Here is a 21,497-nt window from a genome sequence, read left to right as displayed (position 1 = left end):
GCACCTACCAGTGTTTCATGGCCCACTTCTCATTCAGCTCTCGTGGCTGTGGAGTGGAAAGGGTCACTGCTCACAACAGGAATCACAGTGCAGGGCTGGGGATAGTTCAGTGGCATAAATGCCTGGCTGACAAGTGCAAGGTCCTGAGTTTGATTCCCAGCACCATTTTAAAAAAAGGCGGGATCAGTGTAGAGGCAGAGGTCATTTGCCCAGGTTCTCCCACAAATGACAAGTGGGACTGACTGCAAAAAACTTCCACTCCTGAACTGTCCCTCTGTGTCTCTTCCAACACTCCTTCAGGGCCAGTCTTTCCTCCTTAGGCAGCTCTCATTTTCCCAGGGTTTAAAATATCCCCCCCCAAAAAAACTTCCCCAAAGCGGAGATGATTCTCCATTTTCCAGACCTTTATTTCCTGAGATGAATAAATAAGTCAGTGGCCATAGGAACGGGATGAATACAGAGACAAAGCTGGCAGCATGCAGCTGGCAGGAGAGCTGTGGGGGCCCTGCCCCTGCAGGGACCCCTCTCATCCTGGGCAGGGACCAAGGCTCACAAGAAGCTACCAAAAGGAGGAACCTTCCCAAAATTCACACACTGTGGCCTAGGCAGCCCCACAGGCCACGATCTGGTGGCATCCAGCTTTGGGGCTCTCTCACCCTTGGGGAACACACGCCCACACCTGGTGCTGGGCTGCCCTGCAAGCAGGCAGGCTCTGTCACCCCAGCCGCAAAAACCAACCAAGTGGTCCTGAGTGTCCAGCAAGAGAGACACTGACCTCAAAGCAGCCTAGGTAGGAGTGATTATCTGCCCTTGATGAAGCCCTCCAGCACACGGTCACTGCGCTCTGACAGCCAGTAGCCAGTCATGGCTGCTACAGCCCCAATGAAGATGGCTGTGAACACCAGGTCACCCTTGGCAGCAAGCGTGGCCAGGGCACAGATGATGATGCCAAAGAACATCTGCTGCAGCACCACCAGCTCATCCTCCGTCATCTCAGAGAAGAAGCCTGCTGACTCTGTAAGGAGGACGGCCTGTCACTCCCAGCCCTTCTCACAGCAGGCTCACGGCAAGTGAGGGGTGAAGGCACCCACGCCTGCATGGCAGGCAGGTTGCAGGTCAGGCTGTCCATGTGAGCCTAGGCCGGCTTCAGAGCCAGAGGCCCACTGTGAACGCCAGCTCTACACCTGCTGCTCTGTGACCCTGGGAAGTACCTGCACCTCTCTGCATCTTAGCTCCTACAAGAGGGCAGGAACAAGAGTCCCCATGGGGTTCGGTTGTCTCTGGGTGCTGACAGGTGACTGATGGAATGTGCTTGGAACAATGTGGCACACAGAAAGAGCCATGGAAGTGGTCTCTGTCTTCACTGACCCTTTCATCTCACCACACATGTGGCCTACAATGGCTCCCAGCTCCCAGTGACTGGTGTGAGGGTGGGCCCGCTGGGGACAGAAGGCAAGGAGAGATCCAGGGCACATCGATGTCTTTCCATCCTGGGGGTAGGGCTGCCGCACGGGTGCAGGGGTCTCTGCAACCTCCAGGGCCTGGGAGGCTGTCAGTGCTGCAGCTGCCTGGAGAGGGAAGACCCCCCGCTCACCTGGGATCTGCTCCTTCACACAGATGCCTTCCACCTGCTTGTAGCCCTCGGCACAGACACAGCGGTAACTGCCCTCAGTGTTCTGGCACTTCTCATTCTCTCCTGGACATACCACTGTCTCACACTCATCCACATCTGGGGGAGGGCGGGACAGGGTCAAGTCAGCACCTTGTCCCGTCACTACACCCTGCCCAGCACCCCGTTCCACTCTTCTTCCCCTGCTCCTGGGCAGACTCACCGAGACACTTGGAGCCCACCTGCTGGTAGCCAGGGCTGCACTTCTTGCAGCGGCCTGGCCCTGCCCCCATGCAGCCCAGACAGGCCTTGGCACAGTCTAGGGAAAGGAGACACAAGATGGAACCTGCCCGAGGGCCAGGACAGCCCTGCTCCAGAGCAGGCCTGGGGCTCCGGAACCTGAGGGGTAGCGATCTGGAGGGACAGGCATGGAGCCACCACATCCTTTCTGCAGGAGTGGACACTGACCTCGGCACTCGTAGGCGCCTTCTGTGTTCACGCAGAACTGGTCAGCTCCGCAGCTGGCTCGCTCTGTGCCACACTCATCGATATCTGCAGAGCGGGCAAGGGGGAAATTTCAATCCCTGCTCCACTAGCAGAGGGCCAAGGCCAGAGGTTACAGGCTGCCAGCCAAGGACTACAGTATCCGGCCTGCCTTGCAGCGGACTGGGACCCTGGACTGGCCCTGCCCGCCTGCGGTTTGGCCTAGACCATATATGACCTTGCTCACATGCTGAGCACAGTGCCCATGCCTTAGCATCAGTCATGTCAACCATGCCCAAGAGATGACTGTGCAGGGAGGCAGAAGATTCCTCAATGACTGACAAGCAGAGCCCCTGCAAGACTGTGATCCGAGAAAAAAGAAACCTCTGTCTTTGATTCACTGTCTTTTAGGGATGTCTCTATCACAGTAGCTTAGCCCTCCCCTGGTCTACGCGAGTGGAGACAAAGATCCCAACTCCAGACCCACATTCCTCTGGTGAATCCTCCTCTCCCAGTCCTCACTGCCACCTACAGAGTGACAGCCAGGCTGTCTGGCCCATGCTTGCTGCCCAGTGGCTGGGCTCTGCAGTGAGGCTCACTCACCCACACACTTGAGGTGATGCAGGGCCCAGCCCTTCTTGCACTGCAAACAGTGTGATTCCTCAGGTCCTGAGCAGCGGGCACAGGGGCCAAAACAGGCTGTGTGGGATGGGGACAGTATAAGGCTGGGCAGCAGGTGCCCTTCTGGCCCTGCCCAGCACCAGACCTGCCTTCTACCTACCCAAACATACCAGATGGCTGCTGTTGCGTTCCGCTTCAAAGTAACCAAGACCACATTGGCCACAGGCCTCACCCCCATAGCCAGCCTGGCAGTCGCACTGCCCACTACCTCCTCGGGTCCCTTCACCTTGGCACTGCCCATAGCCACCACAGGGTCTCTCTGTACCTCCTGGACAGGCTGCAGGTCGACAAAATCTAGGTGAGTACACACATACAACACTGACAACAGAGCGTGTTCTACACACTGTTCTAACATATCCACAACGGAAAATTAATTTTAGCCAGGTAGGTGGTGCATGCCTGTAATTCCAGTACCCTGGGAGGCTAAAACAGGAGGATCATGAGTTCAAACCCAGCCTGGTCAATTTATTTTATTTTATTTTTTTTATTTTTCATTTTTATCGGTACCAGGGATCGAACTCACGACTGCCTGCTTGCAAGGCAGGTGCTTATGCTGTTGAGCTAAATCCCCAGCCCCTAGCCTGGCCAATTTAACAAAACGGTGTTTTAAAAATGTAAAAAGCAGCCAAGTTTGGTGGCTCACATCTGTAATCCCAGCACTTGGGTGGCAGAAGCAGGAGACTGCTGTGAGTTCAAGGCCAGGCTGGGCTACAAAGTGAGTCTAAGGCCAGCCTGAACTGCAAGTGAGACTCTGTCTCAAAAAGACAATAAATAAATAAATAAAATAAAAATGAAATAAAATAAAATAAAAATAAAACAAAATAAAAATTTAAAAAGGGCTAGCAAGAGGCCCTGAGTTTAATTCCTGGTATTAAACAACAACAACAACAAAAAAGTTTAAAAATAAAAATTAAAGGGCTGGGAATGATGCTCAATGTGAAGGCCCTGGGTTCAATCTCCATGACAGAAACCAATCAAGTCATCAATCAGTACCTCATAAAGGCTGGAGATATAGCTCAAGGAGTCAAGTTCTATTCCCAGCCCCACTACCAAAAACCAAAAACAAAAACCTGCATATATTTTGTCACTTAAACAATACCTATTGTGGATCCAATCAGGTTGTTTAAAAATTGCCTCTCTGTGTGCATGTGTTGCTGGGGCTTGAATCTAGCATGTCAGCAAGTGCTTCATCACTGAGCTACACTGCCACCCCAAATCTTTCTCTTACAGACTGAACTGACCATCTCAGTAGCTAATCCTTTATCTGGAGCTACAGGAAAGATTTTTCTAAAAGAAGTGAGTCCAGCTCCTGTGCCAGGATTGCAGGTAAAGTCCCTGTCCCTCCACAAGACGGTCTGGCACCCGAGGTGACCTGGAGGCAGCAACTCCCTTGAAGGGTTGCTAACAACCACACTGGCTCTGGGCTCAGTCTAGGCCGGCCTTGTGGCACTTGCAAAGCCTTGACTCATTTACCTGCCTGGGGAGGCAGGTGCGATCTGAGCCAGCCAGAAGCCAGCCAGGGAGAGCCACAACTAGAGCTCGGGTTTCAATGATCCCGCCCATCCCTCCAGAGGCACTGGGAAACTCACGGAGACAGGAGGGTCCGAAGGTGCCAGCAGGGCAGCAGAGCTTCAGAGAGTCTGAGCAGAGCCACTGGAAGAGGTCAGGGGCTTCCTGCTGCCTGAAGCAGAGGCAGGTAACAGGGAGAAGCACTGACCTGGTTCAGAGATGCTGTCCACCCTACCTCCCAAGAAATCTGCCATTTGACCCTTTTTTTTTTTTTGAGACAGGGTCTCAAGATATAGTTCAGGTTGGTCTTGAACTCTCATCAATCCTCCTGCCTCAGTCTCCCAAATGCTGGGATTATAGGTGCTTGCCACCACGCCCTGCCAATTTAACCTATCAGGAGCATAAACCCCAGAGGGCCACCTGACCATGTCCTTTGCCCATCTGGCAAACAGGTAAACACACTTAGAGCAGGAGTTTAGATGCCCCCAGAAAGTCCTCAGATGTGGGCTTAGCACATGCCCAACCAGGCCCTGGCTCACTGTGCAACCCTCTGCTCTTGCCACGCTGGGTCCCAGGAGGCCCCTTGCCACTCACTTGTGAAACCACCAGCTCTCCACCAGCTCCTCACTCAGCTCCAGCAGGCGGTGGCACTGGAAGTCCGACTTGGCACACACAGCCTCCAGCACTTCCACCAGGCGCGTCTCGCTGAGCAGCGGCAGGGCAGATGGAGGGAAAACACAGGAGAAGCCATAGACAAGGAGGAAGGGAGAACCGGTTCTCAGACCCACATCAGGCTCAACTCTAGCTGTGTAAACCTGGGCAATCACTGTACCTCTCTGAAAGCCATTTCCTCATCTGTAAAATGGGGAAGACAACCTCTTATGCAAACTTGTTGAAAGATACAGCAGTTCTAGCTGGGCACCATGGGACTGACACCTCTAATCCCAGAGCTGGGGAGGTTGAGGCAGGAGGATCTCTGAGTTCAAGGCCAGTTTAGACTACACAGTAAGACCCTGTCTCAAAAAACAAACAAACAAACAAAAAACCCTATAAAACTATTGCAGTTCCCAAATCCAAATAAGAATACACCCTTAGTGGGTAGATGTGATTAAAAATATCCCAAATATCTTAGCTACACTGTTTGCCTGACACATATGAAGCCCTGCGTTCAGTGCCCAGCACCACCAAACACACACACACACTCATAAAACAAATACTGGCAAGAAGCCAGAAATGCCAAAAAAAATGTGGCAGATGTTTCCAAGCAGAAACCTGTGCACGGATAACAATATTCATAACAGCCAAAGACAGAAACAATCCCAATGTCCATCGACTGATAAATGTTTGAATAAAATGTGGTACATCCATTCAATGGCATATTATTTACTTCTAAAAAGGAATGAAGTAGACAGGCACAGTAGTGCGTGCTTGTAAACCCAGCTATTCAGGAGGCTGAAGCAGAAGAACTGCAAATTTAAAACTAGCTGAAGCAACTGAGACTTTATCTCAAAACAAAAAGGGGGCTAGAAATGTAGCTCAGGGGCACAGTATATGCCCACTGTGTGTCAAGGCCTGGCTATAATCCCCAATATTGAAAAACAAACGAAGCAAAACTACACAGTAAACTAGGTGTGTAAAACAGGCACACGCCTGTAATCCCAGCACTCTGCAAGCTGACGCAGGAGGATCGCTCTGAGTTTGAGGCCAGCTTGGGCTACACAGAGTTCAGGGCCAGCCTAAACTACAAAGTGATATACTGTCTCAAAAATACAAAAAACAAACAAACCTTCCAAGAGCTTCCTATCACCCTGAAAACAAAAGCTAACCTCCTGGCCCTGGGCCTGATCCACATACACTGTGTTCACTCTATTCTAGCCACTTTTGAGATCCACCAAGCTTAATCCAAACCCTCTCCCAAATCCTTTCCCACTCACTGTACCACATCAGGCATCAGTCACATTTCACACTGTGAAACCCTTGTTTCTTCCTCTATAGGCTTCTTTTAAGGCTCTTCAGAGACGTAATTTATACATTCACTGGTCATATCTGCTACGACTGTCATAAAGATGGGTTTGCTTGTGGTTTGCTGATCTACTACGAGACACAAGGATAGCTGCTGAGTAAGTGCTCTCAGAAGGCCCCAGTCCTCCATCAGCTGAGCAGAAACCGGAAGATGGGATATACACCTCCTTACCTGTCCTTGTATTTAGATAATTTCTCTTCCTCCCAAGCAGTGTTTCCACCTCCAAAGTTGTCCCGGATGGTTCTCTCTAGGCCCTGTCCATGGAGTAAGTTAGCAACAGCTGAGTACAGAGCTGGCATATTGCAACACTTTACTATGCACAGACAAGCAAGCAGCCCACATTCACACAGCCAGGACTGGCTTCAATTCACTCAGACTGGCATCCTGGAGCTCTGACTCCTCACTTCGGTATCCGGAGCCCGGCCCTCCCTCGAGGCACTGACGCACCCACCTTGTTGAAGCTGTCCACCAGTGCCCGACATGTGTGGCAAGGATGGGGTTCAGACGGGGGAGGAGACTGGGGCGGTGGCGAGGGCTGGAGCCACGCGGGGCCTGGGAGGCTGAGGAAGAGGTTCAGGTCCCAGAGAAGAACTGAAACTAGGACCCTAGGGGTCTGTGGGACCATCTTTTCCCAGGCTGAGGACCTGCGGACAGAAAACATGGGCACGGCTCAGCAGAGGGGCCAGACTCCAAGTGAGAAAGGGGAGCGCAGACCCACCAAACTGCCAGTGACGGAGAAAACCGGGGCCCTGAGGGGGCAGGAGTGGGGTGGAAAAGGATCTACAGTTCCACAAGTTATCCCCGTTACCGTGGTGAGGGGATGGGCAGGGTCCTGGGGAAAGGGACAGAGCACAAGTCAGCCCATGGTTTTAGTCTCAATAATTTATCAGGAGCAAGGTCAGCAGGATTTGGGGGAGGGGGTCAGATTCCAAATTTTGGAAGAGACTGGTCCGGAAACCGGGTCCAGCAGAAGCGCGGATCAAGGATATGAAGAGAAGGGGTTCCGAGCCTCACAGGCAACAAAAGGACTGCCCAGGAGCTCGTCGGGGAGTATCCAAACCCACTCAGACCGCGAAAGAGGAAAACAGGCCCGCCCCAGCCCTCGGGCGACGTCTGCGTCCCCGCCGATTGCGCAAAACGTACAACCTCCGACTGCTCCGCAGTTGAGGGCTGGGCTTGCCTTCCAACCAATGGGAGAGGTCCATGTGCCGGGGCGTCACTCCACGGCAGCCAACCAGCGGCAGCGCCGTGCGGCACCTGCCCGGGTTTTAAAGGGGAGCGGGCAGGCGGGGGCGGGGGGACGAGGCTGCCCCGGCATGCGCTGTGCAGTAGAGGCGAGAAAACCAGAAGACCCGGGCCTAGAAAACCAGTTCTCTTTATTCAAGTCCCGCCCCCGCCTCTGGGCCCATCCCGAGCCGCGGAGGCTGAAAGCAGCTGTCCAGGACCGGCCGAAGGGCGCGGGCCACCTGTTCTGCGCTATCCTCCAGCCGCCCGAAGCGCGCGGCATGGGGCCCCTGGAGGGCGCCCAGGAAGCCGCGCAGCTGCGAAGGCAGGGAGAAGAGCGGCGCGGCGTGGAAGGGCGCGGGCACGGCGTCCGGGGCCAGCAGGCCGTCGAAGCAGGCGCCCACGTAGCGGCCCGGCGCCCGCCCCTGCAGGAAGTCGGGTAGCACGCAGCTAAGCGAGGCGGCGAAGGCGTCGTGCGGGCCGTGCGCTCCTGGCACCGGCGGCCCACCCTGCAGCCACTGTCGGCACAGCGCCACAGCGCCGGGTGAGAAGAGCAGCACCACCACGCCGCGCTCCTGCAGAGTCTGCCGCCGCCGCGCGTGTAGCCAGGCCACCGGGCCCTGCGCGCTCAACTCGCGCCGGCTCCATAGGTCCACGGCCACCCCCAGCGGCAGCCGGCTCAGCGCCGACGCCAGCGCTCCCACCAGGCGCTCAAAGGCCGCGTCGTCCGCCGAGTAGAGCAGCAGGGCCGCGCGGATCCCGGCGGTAGCTGCAGGAGAGAGCAGAGCAGAGGACGGACGTGGGGCAGATGCCAGCTTCTGAAGCCTCGGCCTTGCAGGCAGGAAAAGGCGGGCAGCCTGGAAGCCGGCGCCTCCGAACCTGCTGCGGATAGACCGACGCTCACCTTTCCCGCGATCCTTCCGGAGCAGCAGCAGGAGGAGAAACGCAGCAGCGAGGAGGAGCAGGGAAGCCAGCCACACCAGTGCCCAGCGCTTGTGGGTATCTGCCAGACCCAAGAGAGAGACAGGCTGTTAGGACCCCTGCATTTCACTCTGCTTCGAAGAGGAGAAAGGCTGAGGCTCCGAAACAGCGATTTACCCACAGCATAGAGAGTAAGAGGCCTGGATAAGGACTTCTGCCTTGGTTTTCATATCTGTAAAAGTTGGACTAACACTACTACCTATGTAAACTACCGAACACCATACCAGTAGTCCCTGGTGCTCAATTGCAAGCTAGTATTGTCCGTCCGTAGGCCTGAGACTGGTTTGATGCTGGTGTTTCAGATGACTGCTCTGCCTCTGAACTGCTATTCCTGGCCATTTCCCCACCCTCCAGTCTATTCACAATTCTGGCAGCTGCAGAGATCTTAAGATGCAAGTTTTATTAAAACCCTTCAGGAACTCTGGCATGGCATGATGGCACATGCCCCTAATTTCAGCTACTGAGGCTGAGGGGTACAGGGGGATGGTGTTGGTCACAAGTTCAAGGCCAGTTTAGGCAACTTAACAGACCCTGTCTCAAAAAGGGCTGGGGATGCCGGGGATTTAGCTCAGCGGCTTAAGTGCCGGCCTGGCAAGCATGAGGTCATGAGTTTGATCCTTGGTACAAAAAGAAAAAAAAAAGGGCTGGGGGTGTAGCTCAGTAATGGAGCATGTCCTCAGCATGCAAGAGGGGCTACATTTGGTTCCCAGCATCATCTTTTTAAAAAGTCATCTCTGCTCCCTTCACCTAATTCAGCCTTCAAAGTGCAGCTCAAAACTCCCGAGTTAGCATCTCACCTATCAGGTCTGCCTGGTCTACATTTACAGCACTGAACACTTTCTCTCTCTCTTTTTTTTTTTTTTTTTTTTTTTTTTTTTGGTCTTTTTCATTTTTATCAGTACCAGGGATCGAACTCAAGACCGCACACTTGCAAGGAAGGTGCTTATGCCGCTGAGCTAAATCCCCAGCCCCCCACTTTCTCTTTTTTTAGACAGGATCTCATTATGCAGTTTTGGGCTCACCTTGAGCTCACTTTGTAGCCCAGGCTGTCTCAAACTCAATGATACTCCTGCCTTAGCCTCCCAAGTGCTGGAATTACAGGCATGAGCCACCATGCCTGGCTCTAGCACTGAACACTTTTAGCTTGCTTGAGAAGTTACATTATTGCTAGTTCACACTCACTAAGTGTAACTGATTATTGGGCTTATGTGCTTTTGCCTTCTATTGGTGGGGCAGTGGTCTTTTCTCCATCAAGCTCTTGTGTTTTCAGTGACTAAAGGAATGGCCCTATGGGTCACTGGAGCCCAAGGAAGGACAAAGCTATTACATGTGTGCTCTTTGCACTACCAGAAGTGTTACTGTCAAGATTCCAGCTCCTGGGCTGGGTATAGGTGGTCCCACACCTGTAATCCCAGCACTCAGGAGGCTGAAGCAGGAAGATTGCTGTAAGTTTGAAGTCAGCCTGGGCAACATAGTTCAAGACCAGCCTGTACTGCATAGTTCTGCATAGTTATACACTGTCTCAAAAAGACCAAAAAAAAAAAAAAAGATTCTAGCTCCTATAGGTGAAGGAAAGGCAATTCTTACATCTTCATAATACTTACACTTGTCCAATGGGCAGGCCCACAGTGCTCCCACATCATCATCCCATAACTGTAAGACACAAACAAGCCCCACCCTGAACCAGCCTGAGCTCCATATTCTTAGCCCCAGCTATGAATATGTCCCACACCACAGCGTGTTACTGTGAGCTGCTCCCCATAACCAAGTCATGTCCACTGCCTGGGGACCAACTTCTGTGCCCATAGCGGTAGGGATTTAACCCAGTGGAGCCACAGGCTTACATGGTCTGGGTCCTGACTTTGAATCGTGACCCCACAAGCAAACAAATTGGCTCGAAGGAAGAGATCCTTCTTTATTGTTTTAAATTTTTTGTTCTTGGGCGGGGGGTTTAGCTGAGCAGTGCCTGCCAGGCAAGTGTGAGGTTGTGAATTCAGTCCTCGGTACCAAAAAATAAATAAATTTTTTGTTCTTTGAGACAAGATCTCTCTGTAGTTTAGGCTGGCCTTGAACTCATTATGTAGCCCAGGCTGACCTCAAACTGATAGTGACTCCTGTCTCAGTCTCCCAAGTACTGGGACTGCATGCCAGCATGGTAGGAGCTCCTTCCTGGAAACTATCTGGACCACAGTTAGCACCTAGGAGCATGGTTATTGTGTACTGGTCTAGCCAGATGTGAGCTCTGGCGGTACAAGGGCTGTACTTGCTTAAACTTCCTCAGAGCTGAACATAAATCAGCATGGCCAATAGGTGAGGGCTAGTATTAGGCATATGTTCTTGGCAGTGGGCAGAGGCCTCCTCCCAGCTTCTCACCTGCAGACACTGGCCTGCATGTAGGTCTTGCAACAACTGCTCTCCCAGGCGAGCTGCCCTCTGCCAAGCCAAGGGTGAGGGCTGTCAATGGCGGGAAACTGCTAACTGCAGTTGGGGAAGGCTGGGAGGCTCGAGTGGCTACTGGATAGGGCCCAGGTCTGAGTCACACATGTATGCACACACACACACACACACACACACACACCATCCCCAGAGACCAGCTCAGGACCTAGCATAGGGCCCAGGTCTGAGAGACACACACACACACACACCATCCCCAGAGACCAGCTCAGGACCTAGCATAGGGCCCAGGTCTGAGAGACACACACACACACACCCCATCCCCAGAGACCAGCTCAGGACCTAGCACAGAGTAAGGGAATCGGGGTGAAAGTGAGAGGCCAGGTTTGAGATGCAGCTACAGAGATCTGAGGAAGAAGGTGGCCTCACTGTGGCAGCCCTGCTGGGCAGTGGAGTGCAGCCACTAGGTTCCAAGGCACAGAGAGATCTGTTGTCATGTGGGCCTTGGATCTCCACCAGAAGCACGTCATCCTTGAGGGGCCCCAGGGAGTCTGGGAAGAGTGAAAGGGTACAGCTGAGCCTGACCCAGGCCTCTCTCACACCTCTGTTTAGCCCCCAGGCCACCCTCCAGGGAGCACCCTACTACAGCAGCCCTGCCCCAGCACCACTCACCAGACCACAAGCACTCATGGAGCTGAACCTTCTTCCAGCTGCGCACCTGTCCAGAAAGGGCCCGAATTAGTAGCCCAAGAAAAAGCAAGAGCTGGACTTTAAAGACCAGAAAAGAAGGGGCAAGCAAGGGAAAGTCTGTCCAGTAGGGAATCTAGACCTAAGTTTAGGCAAATTGGAGCCCAGGGCTTCATGATTAGGAGCCACCCATCTTCCTCCTCTGTCTTAAGCATGAGTGCTTCTGTGCTACTAGGTGTTCTAAGTCTTAGCAAAGCACTTACAACAGTCCCTTCTCATCAACCACCTTCCCAAAGAGAAAAGTCCCTTCTCCCTGACTACCCCACTTAAAATCACAACCCTACCTTTCCTGTGGTGTTTGCATATGATGGATTCTTTAATTTGCGTAAGATCAAATATTGTTTGCCTTTCTCCATTAGCACACAGGTTGTCTGAACACAAAGATATTTGTTCACCTACAGATAATAAGTGCCTAAGACAGTGCCTGGCACAAAGTAGATGCTCAATAAATCTTTAGCAAGGGCCAGAGGTTTAGCTCAGTGGCACAGTTGCCTGCTTGGCAAGCACAAGGTCCTGAGTTCAATCTCCAGTACAAAAAAAAAAAAAAAACGATTTATAATCTATGATGTTAGCAACCTGTTCCACAGATGGAAAAATAGGGTAGTGATAGCAGTGATCAAAGCAGCTAACATTTGTAGTGTTTAGTCCGTGCCTCTCCCGAAGGCAAGCACTTCCCTCAATCTTCTTCACCAGCCACTCCCTGAGGACCTATTATCATCTGACTCCTTGGGACAAATCTCCCTGAGGTGATATAACTCCCCTAGGGGATCCCACACACTGCTAAAAGTAGTGGAACTCACAGAAGGCTGCTAAGCACTACACCCCAGGGCCTGAGAATAAAGAAGATGCAAAGCTGTGACTCAAATGGGGGTCTGGTGGTCTCCTGCCCCTGGTCCAGTGCTCTGCACTGCCTTCTGACCTGGACGCAGAGGTTGGGGTGGCCCTTCAGCACCGGAAACTTGATAGCAGTCTGTGGAAAGCAGGAAGTGGTGAGGTCATAAAAGGCACCCTGAGTACTGAGTCCCTTTCCCTGTGCCCGGCACCACCCTCTGCCTTGCTTACATTCACAGTGACATTCTCCGGGGACAGTGGTGGGGTCAGCGGCTGGCAGGGATCCCCTCCTGGAGACTGCCAGCACAGTGTCACCTCTGCAGGCAGGGAGCATGGCGCGTCCAGCCGCCAGCTTCTTGGAGACAGCAGCCGCAGATGGGCTGCTCGCCACAGGTTCCTGTGTGCTCGAGGATCTGTGGTAAACCATGCGGGTCACAAGCAGCCGGTTGTCGCTCACCCATACAAACCTCAACTGGTCTCTGGCCATCTGCTCACCTTCCTTGAAGGGACAGATGCTTGTCCTGACTGGGTCAGGCTGCAGAGGCCACACCTGGAAAGCAAAAGGGCTCTGCATGGATCAGTTGCACATAGCCAGCTCCCTCTACCAGCAAGCACCTGCTCATATAGGTACCCAGGACACATGTGGTCCACTGAGTGCACAGGTACCCACCAGGGTGCTGGCTCTTTACAAAGCTCACACTCTGCTAAAATGCATTCAGCAAACACAATGCCTGGCACAGGCGCATCGTCAGTAGCCTTTCCTGAGCATTGGCTGTGCCTTTGCAGTATGGGAGGCATTAGACAATGGATAATACTTCACCCATAATCACTTTATGAAGGTTTTTTTTTTTTTTTTTTAGTAGGGGGATCAAACTCAGGACCTCATACTTGCCAGACAGTCGATTACATCACTGAGCTAAATCCTTGGCCCTATGAGCGTTTTATGTGCTGGGTGGTGAGGGCATATTGATTTATGTTTTCAACACACTTTGCATGCATGTGTGTGTGTGTGTGTGTGTGTGTGTGTGTATGTGTGTGTGTCTGTGTCTACTAGAGACTGAACCCAGGGCCTTCACAGTAAGCTACATCGACACCTCTTTTTATTTTATTTTATTTTTTTGTCTTTTTCCTTTTTATCGGTACCAGGGATCGAACTCACGACTGCCTGCTTGCAAGGCAGGCACTTATGCCGCTGAGCTAAGTCCCCAGCCCTGACACCTCTTTTTAAACAGTTTTTTTTTTTTGTATCAGGGATTGAACTCATGATCTTGTGTTTGCCAAGAAGGTACTTATGCCACTGAGTTAACTCCCTGGCCCTTGACACCCTTTTTAAAATTTTTTTTTCTTTAGTTTTTAAATCACTCAAACTAGCTGGGCATGGTGGCACACACCTATAATCCTAGCCATCCTGTAATCACAGCACTCAGGAGACTGAAGCAGGATTATTGTGAGTTCAAGACCACCTTGGGCTACAAAGTGAGCTCAAGGCCAGCCTAAACTGCATAGTGAGACCTCTGTCTCAAAAGGACAAAAATAATAAATAAATTACTCAAGCTGGGCTCAAAATTTTGGTCTTCCACCAGCTGCTAAAATGCAGATATCTACCACCACACCTAGCTCAACAGACCCTTTAAAACTAGTCTAGTGGGCTGGGGATTTAGCTCAGTGGCATAAGTGCCTGCCTTGCAAGCAGGCAGTCGTGAGTTTGATCCCTGGTACCGATAAAAACGAAAAAGACAAATAAATAAATAAATAAATAAATAAATAAATAAATAAATAAAACTAATCTAGTTTGGGGCTGGGGATTTAGCTCAGTGGCATAAGCACCTGCCTTGCAAGCAGGTGGTCGTGAGTTCAATCCCTGGTACCAATAAAAATGAAAAAGACAAAAAAAAAACTAATCTAGTTTGGGAGGCTGAGACAGGAGGATCGTTGCAAGTTCGAGACTGGCCTGGGGTTACGCAGTAAGCTCAAGACCAGCCTGAACTACATAGTGAGACCCTGTCTCAAAAAGACAAGATGGGGGCTGGGGATTTAGCTCAGCAGCATAAACGCCTGCCTTGCAAGCAGGTGGTCGTGAGTTTGATCCCTGGTACTGATAAAAAACGAAAAAGACAAAAAAAAAAAAAAAAAAAGGACAAAACAAACAAAAAACATGCAGAGGGAGAGGAAAGAAAGAACAAATTTTTTTCTCTCTTCCTTCCCTGTTCGCCTCCCCTGGCTCCCAGCTGTACTCAGCCTCTACCTGGATACAGAGACAGGGAACCAGGTCAGTGTGGTTCAAGGTGATGGTCTGGGGCCCAGTCTGTGGAACAAGCAGAAGAGGAGTGTTGAAGATAAGAAAGAGGAGCAGGCAGCCTGCGAAAATGGCAGGCAGAAGCCCCACCAGGGCTCCCTTGTTCTGGGTGTGTCCCCTTCAAGGGTCCCTTTGATGCTAGAATGGAGATCAGCCTAGGGCCCAAGTGGATCTGGGGACAGGAGGGAGCAGCCTCACCAGGTTCCTGTGCCACCAGGGTTTTAGGGGACCCTGGACCTGACTCCAGTAGAGTAAGAGGCCGAAACGTTGCACCCTGGAGACGTTGAGCACCAGCTGCACGTTGTCACCATCTGCAGCCACGCTGAGCCAGGGGAGGACTGGGGGAGAAACGGGGTGGGGGCAGCTTGCACTTCACCTCCCCTGCACACCCAAGCCTGGGCTGTGCTCACCAACTCCCCTTGCACCTGTAGACTAGGAGCCCTTGAGGGCTAAGGCTGTGTCCCCAACTCAAATGAGACTGTCCTACCCACTGGCTGAGCACCAGCCCCAGAGAGCTCCCAGCATTTGGTCTTGGGATAGCTCTTCTCCCTGGTCTCCCTTGCAGCCAGCAGTTACTAAAACAAATCACTCTCAAAACCCTCTTATCCTGCCTCCCAATAAAAGCTATTGTCCTTAAAACAGCTTGTAAGGCCCTACACAAATTAGCACTGTGACCTCTTGATAACCTTATCTCTTAGCACCCTTCTCTAAGCAATTGCTCTCTTATGGCTCTTCCACTCAAAGACCCTGTCACACTCCTGGCCCAGGACTTCTGTGATGGCTCCTCTCCCACAGGGAACCCTGCTTTCCCGCACTCATACAGCTCCTCCCTTGGCAGGGTGAGGCCATCCCACTGCTGCAGTGCTCAGCCTTGCCATCCCTCTTCCTTAGGTCTTTCTCTGCATCACTAGTCACTAGCCAGCTTACTGTATGTTCAACATCTCCCTGCATTTATCATGTCCTTCCTCAGCCTAGCCCTGACCTGATTCCCCATTCTGTAAGGACAAAGAGTCTTGTCAGTTTTGTTCGCTGATTCACTCCCGTGCAGGGCTATGCCTGGTGCAGTGTAATCGCTCAGTACATATCTGTTGAGTAAGTAAAGAAATGTCTACTGAGTGACAAGAAATGAAATGTGTGTGTGTGTGTGTGTGTGTGTGTGTGTGTGTGCGCGTGTATTTTCAAGGCTCAGGCACTGGAGATGGAACCCAGGGTCTTAGCACAGAGCTATATTCACAACCCTTTTTACTTTGAGACTGAGTCTTGGTAAATCACCCAGGCTGAGCTCAAATTTTTGATCCTTTTGCCTCAGGCTCCTAGTGCTAAGCTTACAGGCTTGTACCACCATTCCTGGCTCTGAGTGGTATTTAATGGGTTGACAAAGGGGCAGGCCAAATTTAAGTTAGAACAAAAAGAAAATGGAGTTGAAAGAAATTAGTAGTTTAAAAAATCAGTGTTTATATCTTGGTATGAGTGATGCATATATACATATATAAAAATTAACCAGCCCAGACATAAGATTAATGCTCTCATATACTTCCTGCATATATGTTATGCACACAGAATAAATAAAAAACAAAAGTAAAATCCAAATAGTACGTAAGAGAAAAACCAGAATCTTGACTTTCTTAGCCCTTGTTTCAGGTTTAATTTTTTTTTTTTTTAAATCGGTACTAGGGATCGAACTCACGACCACCTGCTTGCAAGGCAGGTGCTTATGCCGCTGAGCTAAATCCCCAGCCCCTTCAGGTTTAATTTTATTAAGAAGAGGGTACCATAATGTTGAGTGTACTTTTGGCCTCTATATATGCCTGGTATAAATAAATATTTATTGTGAGAGATTCACCTTTTTATTTCCAGTGCTGGCCACAAATAGCAGCCACTGCACTTCATACATTATGAATGAATGGACAATTGAATGAATGAATGATCATGCTCTGTAGGTGTCCAGAGTGTGGCAGCCCAGATCTGCAGCTAACTCTATCCTAACCCTAACCCTAGCTGTAGACCTGCCTACCCTCCCCCCAGTCCCCTGGCCCTAGCCCTACCCCAGCAGCTCTGGACGCTGTCCCGGACTTGGAGACCCCTGCAGTCTGGGGAGAGATCACAAAAATGCCTCCAGTGGGCCTGGGCACCAATGAAAGAAGGGAGCATCCGACACATAAAGGTTCTTGCGCCTGAGAGAACACCCACATCTATTCAGTCACAAAACGCCTCTCGCAGGGAAAGCAAGCCATGTCACCTGGGGGAAGGAAGCTCAAGGGACTGACTCAGGAGGAGGCCAGCTCAGAACTCTCCCCACATGGAGAGGATAGAAATTGGGGGAATCAGGAGGGAGAGGGCGAGGGACAGAGACCATGGGTCCCTGCGGGGACCCCTGAGGCTCTGGGGCACTTACCAGGCAGCTGCTGCGTGAGGTTGAGTTCCTTCTGGTACCGAGGCTGAGTGTAGGACCAGATTTGAACCTCAGCTCCAAGAGCAGCCTCAAAGCAATCAAATACCAGAGAGCCCTGTAAGAAAAGATGGTAGAGCAAACCTCAGAATCTAGGCCAGGCATAGGTTCCTCTGCGTGGACCACTCTACTCACCAGCTCTCCTCCCCCATGCTGTGATCACACCACTGGATGCCCTCGGGTGTCCCCGGCCCACAGCACACTCCCTCTGTGAGGGTGTCTGAGTCCTTGCCCCAACTCTGCTGTTTGGGATGCCCTGGCCAAGACCAAGCTGATGAGACACCCCAACATGGATGCAAGAGGGGAGCCTCAGAAAGGTTGCAGCCCCAGTGCCTCAGCAGTCCTCAGGACTGCCGTGGGAGGCGGCTGAGCAATTCTTTCAGCGGACGGTTTGCTAGCTCAGTGCAGAGTTGGGGCTGGAGGGCATGTCAAAGGCCCAGAGTATCTGGCCCCAGTGAAGCCAGAACTTTGGCTGTACAGGCCTCCTAGTACCGGAGTCTGCACTGCCTGAGAACCCACAAACTTTCCTTCCAAGACTCAGTTTCACTATCCAGAAAGGGAAGGTAATAATAACGCACAGTGTATGGGGGTCATTTTGTGAATTACAAAAGAAATTAAATTTATTGAAACTCTTCAGTGATAGGCATTTCACCAAGTGTTTTATGGTAGGACTTTTGTTTCTTTTGTGGCACAGTGGACTCAACCGAGGGGCGGTCTACCACTGAGCTATATCCCAGCCCTTCTTTGTTTTTATTTTGAGACCAGATCTTCCTGAAATTGCTCATTTTGGCCTAGAATTTCAATTCTCCTGCTTTTGCCTCCAGGATAGGATTACAGGCATGGGCCTGCGAGCCTGGCTCTTGTTTTGTTCAGGTTTTTCATCCTCAGGATGTTCTATTGAGGGTCACCCTTGATAACAATCTGGCACACACATCTATGTCCACCAAGAAGGGAATGGTGGAGGACACAAATACAAAAACATTAAGATTTGGGAAAATAACAGCTTTCCATGGGACAGGTGACCCCAACAGCTGCACAGGAATCATCAGTTATTTATCTGTGTAAACTGCCCCTCCCACTACCTATTAAAGACCCATTAATCTTCAAAGAATATGATATGCTGTGACAGAAATACTGTACCACTGGCATAGAGAACTCCTCTTGCAAAGACCATGGCAGCTGCAGAGCTCCAGATGGGTGGAAGGGTCATAAAATGTGCCCAGTCTCTTCCCTGGGGCTTCCTACACAGTCAGGGAGGCTGGGGTCTGCTTTTTTTCTTTTTTAAAGTGGTCAAAAAATGTTAACAGATATTTCATAAAGGAAGTTATACAGATAGTTACTAAGCATGTGAAAAGGTGCTTGACTGCATCAGTCATGAGGAACTTACAAGTCAGAATCATGATATGTGCTGGGGGTTTGGCTCAGCCCCTTGGTTCCATCCCCAGACTACAGGAAACAAACAAACACACCCACCCAGCAATTTACCACTCCATACATAGGTAAACGGGCTAAAATTTAAAATTTCAATCCCAAGTGTTGGCAAAAACAGAAAGCAACTAGAACTCCAGGGCCCTGCTAGTAGGACTATAGAATAGTCAAAACTTCCTGGGGAAAAAAAAATTTAAAAATCTCTTTGATAGTTTCTTACAAAGTAAAACACGTGGGAGAAATAATTCTTTTTTTTTTTTTTTCTTTGGTTCGATGGATCAAACTCATGACCTTGCACTTGGCAGGCAGGCCCTTACGCTGCTGGGTTAAATTCTTGATTGGGAGAACTAATACTTAGTCTCATTTTATTTTATTTTTATTTTTTTCCATAGTCTCATTTTATAGACAAAAAATCTGAGCCACAGAGGGCTGAAAGGTCTGGCCTGCTGTGATTAGAACCAGTACTTAAAGAGATAATGCATGTGAAAGTGATGCATATACCTCATGTCTAAGAGGTATTTCACATACCACGGACTGACCGGGTCGCACCCGGGCTGCGGGCACTTGCACCTCCAGCAGGACGCAGCGGGCAGTGGGATAGGCCTGGAAGGACAGCACAACCTGGGCCTGGAGAGAGGCTAGAAGCAACAGGCAGGGGTTAGCGCCAGAAGCTATGGGCCAGCCCTGTACACAGTAGTGGGGCTGCTGGCTCCTCACCGTTCCCAGGCTCCTTGAGCTCTGGCTCAGCGGTTCCTCCCCACTTCTTGTCTTCAGGCTCTTCCCGGTGCCCTGAAAGGACTGGGGAGCAAGACCCAGGTCAGGCCCTGCCCTGGGCTGGCTTAGCGCTTGGCTCCCTTCCAGAAATCCCAGTGCTGAGAAGCAAAGGGTTGGCTAGCCAGTGCCCTCAGCTGAGGGTGCCCAGTGCCACCTCAGTCCTCACGCCCACCCTGCCACGCATACATGCGCAGTCACAGAATGCTTGCTTACTATGCACAGCCAAGTGGACGGTCACGCGCACACAGAGATCACAGCTGGTCTCCTGATGGCACCGCAGCACCAGCTCTGTCTGTAGGTATGTGGGCACCAGCACAGGGCCTGGGGCAGACTCGATGCTCCCTGGGAGGCAGAGCACGTCGTTGTCTGTGGATGAATGAAGGGTGGGGGAGCTGAAGCTGTTCAGAACCCACGTGGGTGCACCTGCTACTCCAGATAGCCAATGGGCCTGGCTCTTCCTGGGTGCCGAGGTGGGTGGGGTGGGCCTGGAGTAAGGACGGCTTTTCATCCTTCACCAACCTGGGAAGTTCTCTTTTCTATGGAAGTGGTGATACCTACCCCAGAGGTGGCAGGAGAGGCCCTGAGAAGGAGGAAAGGATAGTCAGTCTATGCCCCAAATTTAAGCATCTTCCTCTGCCCAAGACCTGCGTCTGTCTTGTGGGGTTCGCTATCCCAAGCTCCTTCCAGAGCAGACAGATCAGCTCCACCCCTTCAGCCACTTCACCTTGCCCGACACCAGACAGACTAGCAGGGGTGGTTCTGCTGGTGACCAGGGTGAAGAAACCAGTCCAAGGCTCTGATAGGCCTCATTCAGAAGTTTGAGCCCACTCCACCCCTCCCAAGCCCCAAACTCACTGGAGAACAGCGGGCAGTATCCTGAGGCCCCACAGTCCTCTCCAGAGAGATGACTACAGGGTTTCGGCCCAGTGCCAAGGACAGCAGGAACCAGGGCACAGGCATCTTTCAGGTGCCAGGCAGCACCCAGGCCTGCGGCCCTGTCCTGCCCCCCCCCGTGGGGGGGGAGCAGATGCCTCCTGTCTGTCCTCACTCAGCCGGGGGCCTGTGGGTGGTGAGGGCTGGAGCTGCTGCTCGGCCTTCAGGACTCCAGTGTTGGAGAGCTCGTAGACTCCATACTCCCAGAGCCCCGACTCCCAGTCCACTTCCAGCAGAGTACTTTCGGTTTGGCTCCCAGCAGGCAGCTGCTGTTCCCACCCCGCCCTGTCCCGCCCTCCAATTCCAAGCCTGGGAGCCAGCAAGCAGCCTAGGCCGGTTTGAGTTTTCTCTCCACTGCTGACACCTGACTGGGAGGAGCCCCGGGAGGGCAGCGCAGCTTGGCGGCTGGGCTGGGAAGAGTCTGAAGAAGGGCTCCCACTGACACAGCCCAGGGCCTGGCCAGTCCCGGATAATTTCCGCTTCCCACGTGACCCTCACACGCAGGCTCATCCAGTACTCTCCCAAGGTCCCGGTCGCATACTTTCTTGGCCTCAATGACAGGGTCAAAGGGCAGCAGAAAGTGTACTGTCACCATTGCCTGGGCTAGACTCAAGGGCGGTATGGGATGAGGAACCCAGGAGCCTGAGCCAGGCACACTGGGGGTCCTGTGCCACTGCCACAGCTGGAGGAATGAGGCTGGACGGCCTGCCTCTCACGGCCTGTTCTCTCTCCGCTTGGAAGGATCACAGTGAGGCTTCTCCTTTGCCTTTCCAAGCGCAAGGGATAGGGGCCGGTGCACACGCAGAGGGGGTGGGCTCACAAACCCACACAAACCGTGCACAGGTGACTTGCGCAGACCCTCCGGAACAGCACTGCGTAGGGGGCCACATGGAGAAGCAGCTACGTGCCTGCATTTGTCACAGTGCTTGCCTTTATTGGTCTTTCTAGGTCTCTGTTTTGCCCCCATCCCCTTTGGGCCACGGCCAAAGCTGCTTTTCCCTAGCCAAGTCTGTCCGCTTTCTCAGACGTGGGCAGGGTTAGCCCCAAGGGGGTCTTTCCTCCCAGCTCCCCAGCCCCAACCAGATACCCCAACCACCCACCCACCCCACCCCCCTGGCCCCAGCAGCTGCCTCCC

The 21,497-nt window shown here is 52.1% G+C and overlaps 2 protein-coding genes across 12 annotated transcripts; both read right to left on the bottom strand.

The window, feature by feature from the left end:
- Positions 1 to 386: 386 nt before the first annotated feature.
- Positions 387 to 7,470, bottom strand: Creld1 (cysteine rich with EGF like domains 1). Of its 4 annotated transcripts, none has more exons than XM_003464083.5 (11): positions 7,320 to 7,470; positions 6,757 to 6,949; positions 6,477 to 6,559; positions 4,877 to 4,987; positions 4,363 to 4,454; positions 2,874 to 3,050; positions 2,696 to 2,791; positions 2,078 to 2,161; positions 1,833 to 1,928; positions 1,595 to 1,729; positions 387 to 1,015 (listed from the first exon to the last, which is right to left on the bottom strand). In XM_003464083.5, exons 2-11 carry the CDS (start codon positions 6,928 to 6,930, stop codon positions 801 to 803), a joined length of 1,263 nt encoding a protein of 420 aa, XP_003464131.3. In that variant the 5' UTR covers positions 6,931 to 6,949; positions 7,320 to 7,470; the 3' UTR covers positions 387 to 800. The 4 variants fall into 4 exon arrangements, with proteins under 4 accessions (XP_003464131.3, XP_013001763.1, XP_023418340.1 ...); XM_013146309.2 differs by lacking the exon at positions 7,320 to 7,470 and adding an exon at positions 7,114 to 7,311; XM_023562572.2 differs by lacking the exon at positions 2,874 to 3,050.
- Positions 7,471 to 7,662: 192 nt separating this feature from the next.
- Il17rc (interleukin 17 receptor C) lies at positions 7,663 to 21,423 on the bottom strand. 8 transcript variants are annotated; one of them, XM_013146299.3, is made up of 18 exons: positions 20,285 to 21,423; positions 19,988 to 20,009; positions 19,643 to 19,795; positions 19,373 to 19,453; positions 19,184 to 19,293; positions 17,174 to 17,285; positions 16,824 to 16,868; positions 14,977 to 15,116; positions 14,728 to 14,787; positions 12,978 to 13,032; positions 12,714 to 12,895; positions 12,571 to 12,621; positions 11,577 to 11,622; positions 11,334 to 11,455; positions 10,884 to 10,943; positions 10,115 to 10,163; positions 8,434 to 8,532; positions 7,663 to 8,298 (listed from the first exon to the last, which is right to left on the bottom strand). In XM_013146299.3, the coding sequence occupies exons 1-18, from the start codon at positions 20,387 to 20,389 to the stop codon at positions 7,682 to 7,684; spliced, it is 2,109 nt and encodes a 702-aa protein (XP_013001753.1). In that variant the 5' UTR covers positions 20,390 to 21,423; the 3' UTR covers positions 7,663 to 7,681. The 8 variants fall into 8 exon arrangements, with proteins under 8 accessions (XP_013001753.1, XP_063081315.1, XP_063081309.1 ...); XM_063225245.1 differs by lacking the exon at positions 16,824 to 16,868 and having other exon boundaries at positions 20,285 to 21,421; XM_063225239.1 differs by lacking the exons at positions 19,988 to 20,009; positions 20,285 to 21,423 and having other exon boundaries at positions 19,643 to 19,981.
- Positions 21,424 to 21,497: the final 74 nt, after the last annotated feature.

Source organism: Cavia porcellus, unplaced genomic scaffold (genome assembly GCF_034190915.1).
Source record: "Cavia porcellus strain 051 isolate PalLab524CR breed Dunkin Hartley unplaced genomic scaffold, mCavPor4.1 scaffold_15, whole genome shotgun sequence".
Classification (NCBI taxonomy): Eukaryota; Metazoa; Chordata; class Mammalia; order Rodentia; family Caviidae; genus Cavia; species Cavia porcellus.
This window is presented reverse-complemented; position numbering and strand designations above follow the sequence as displayed.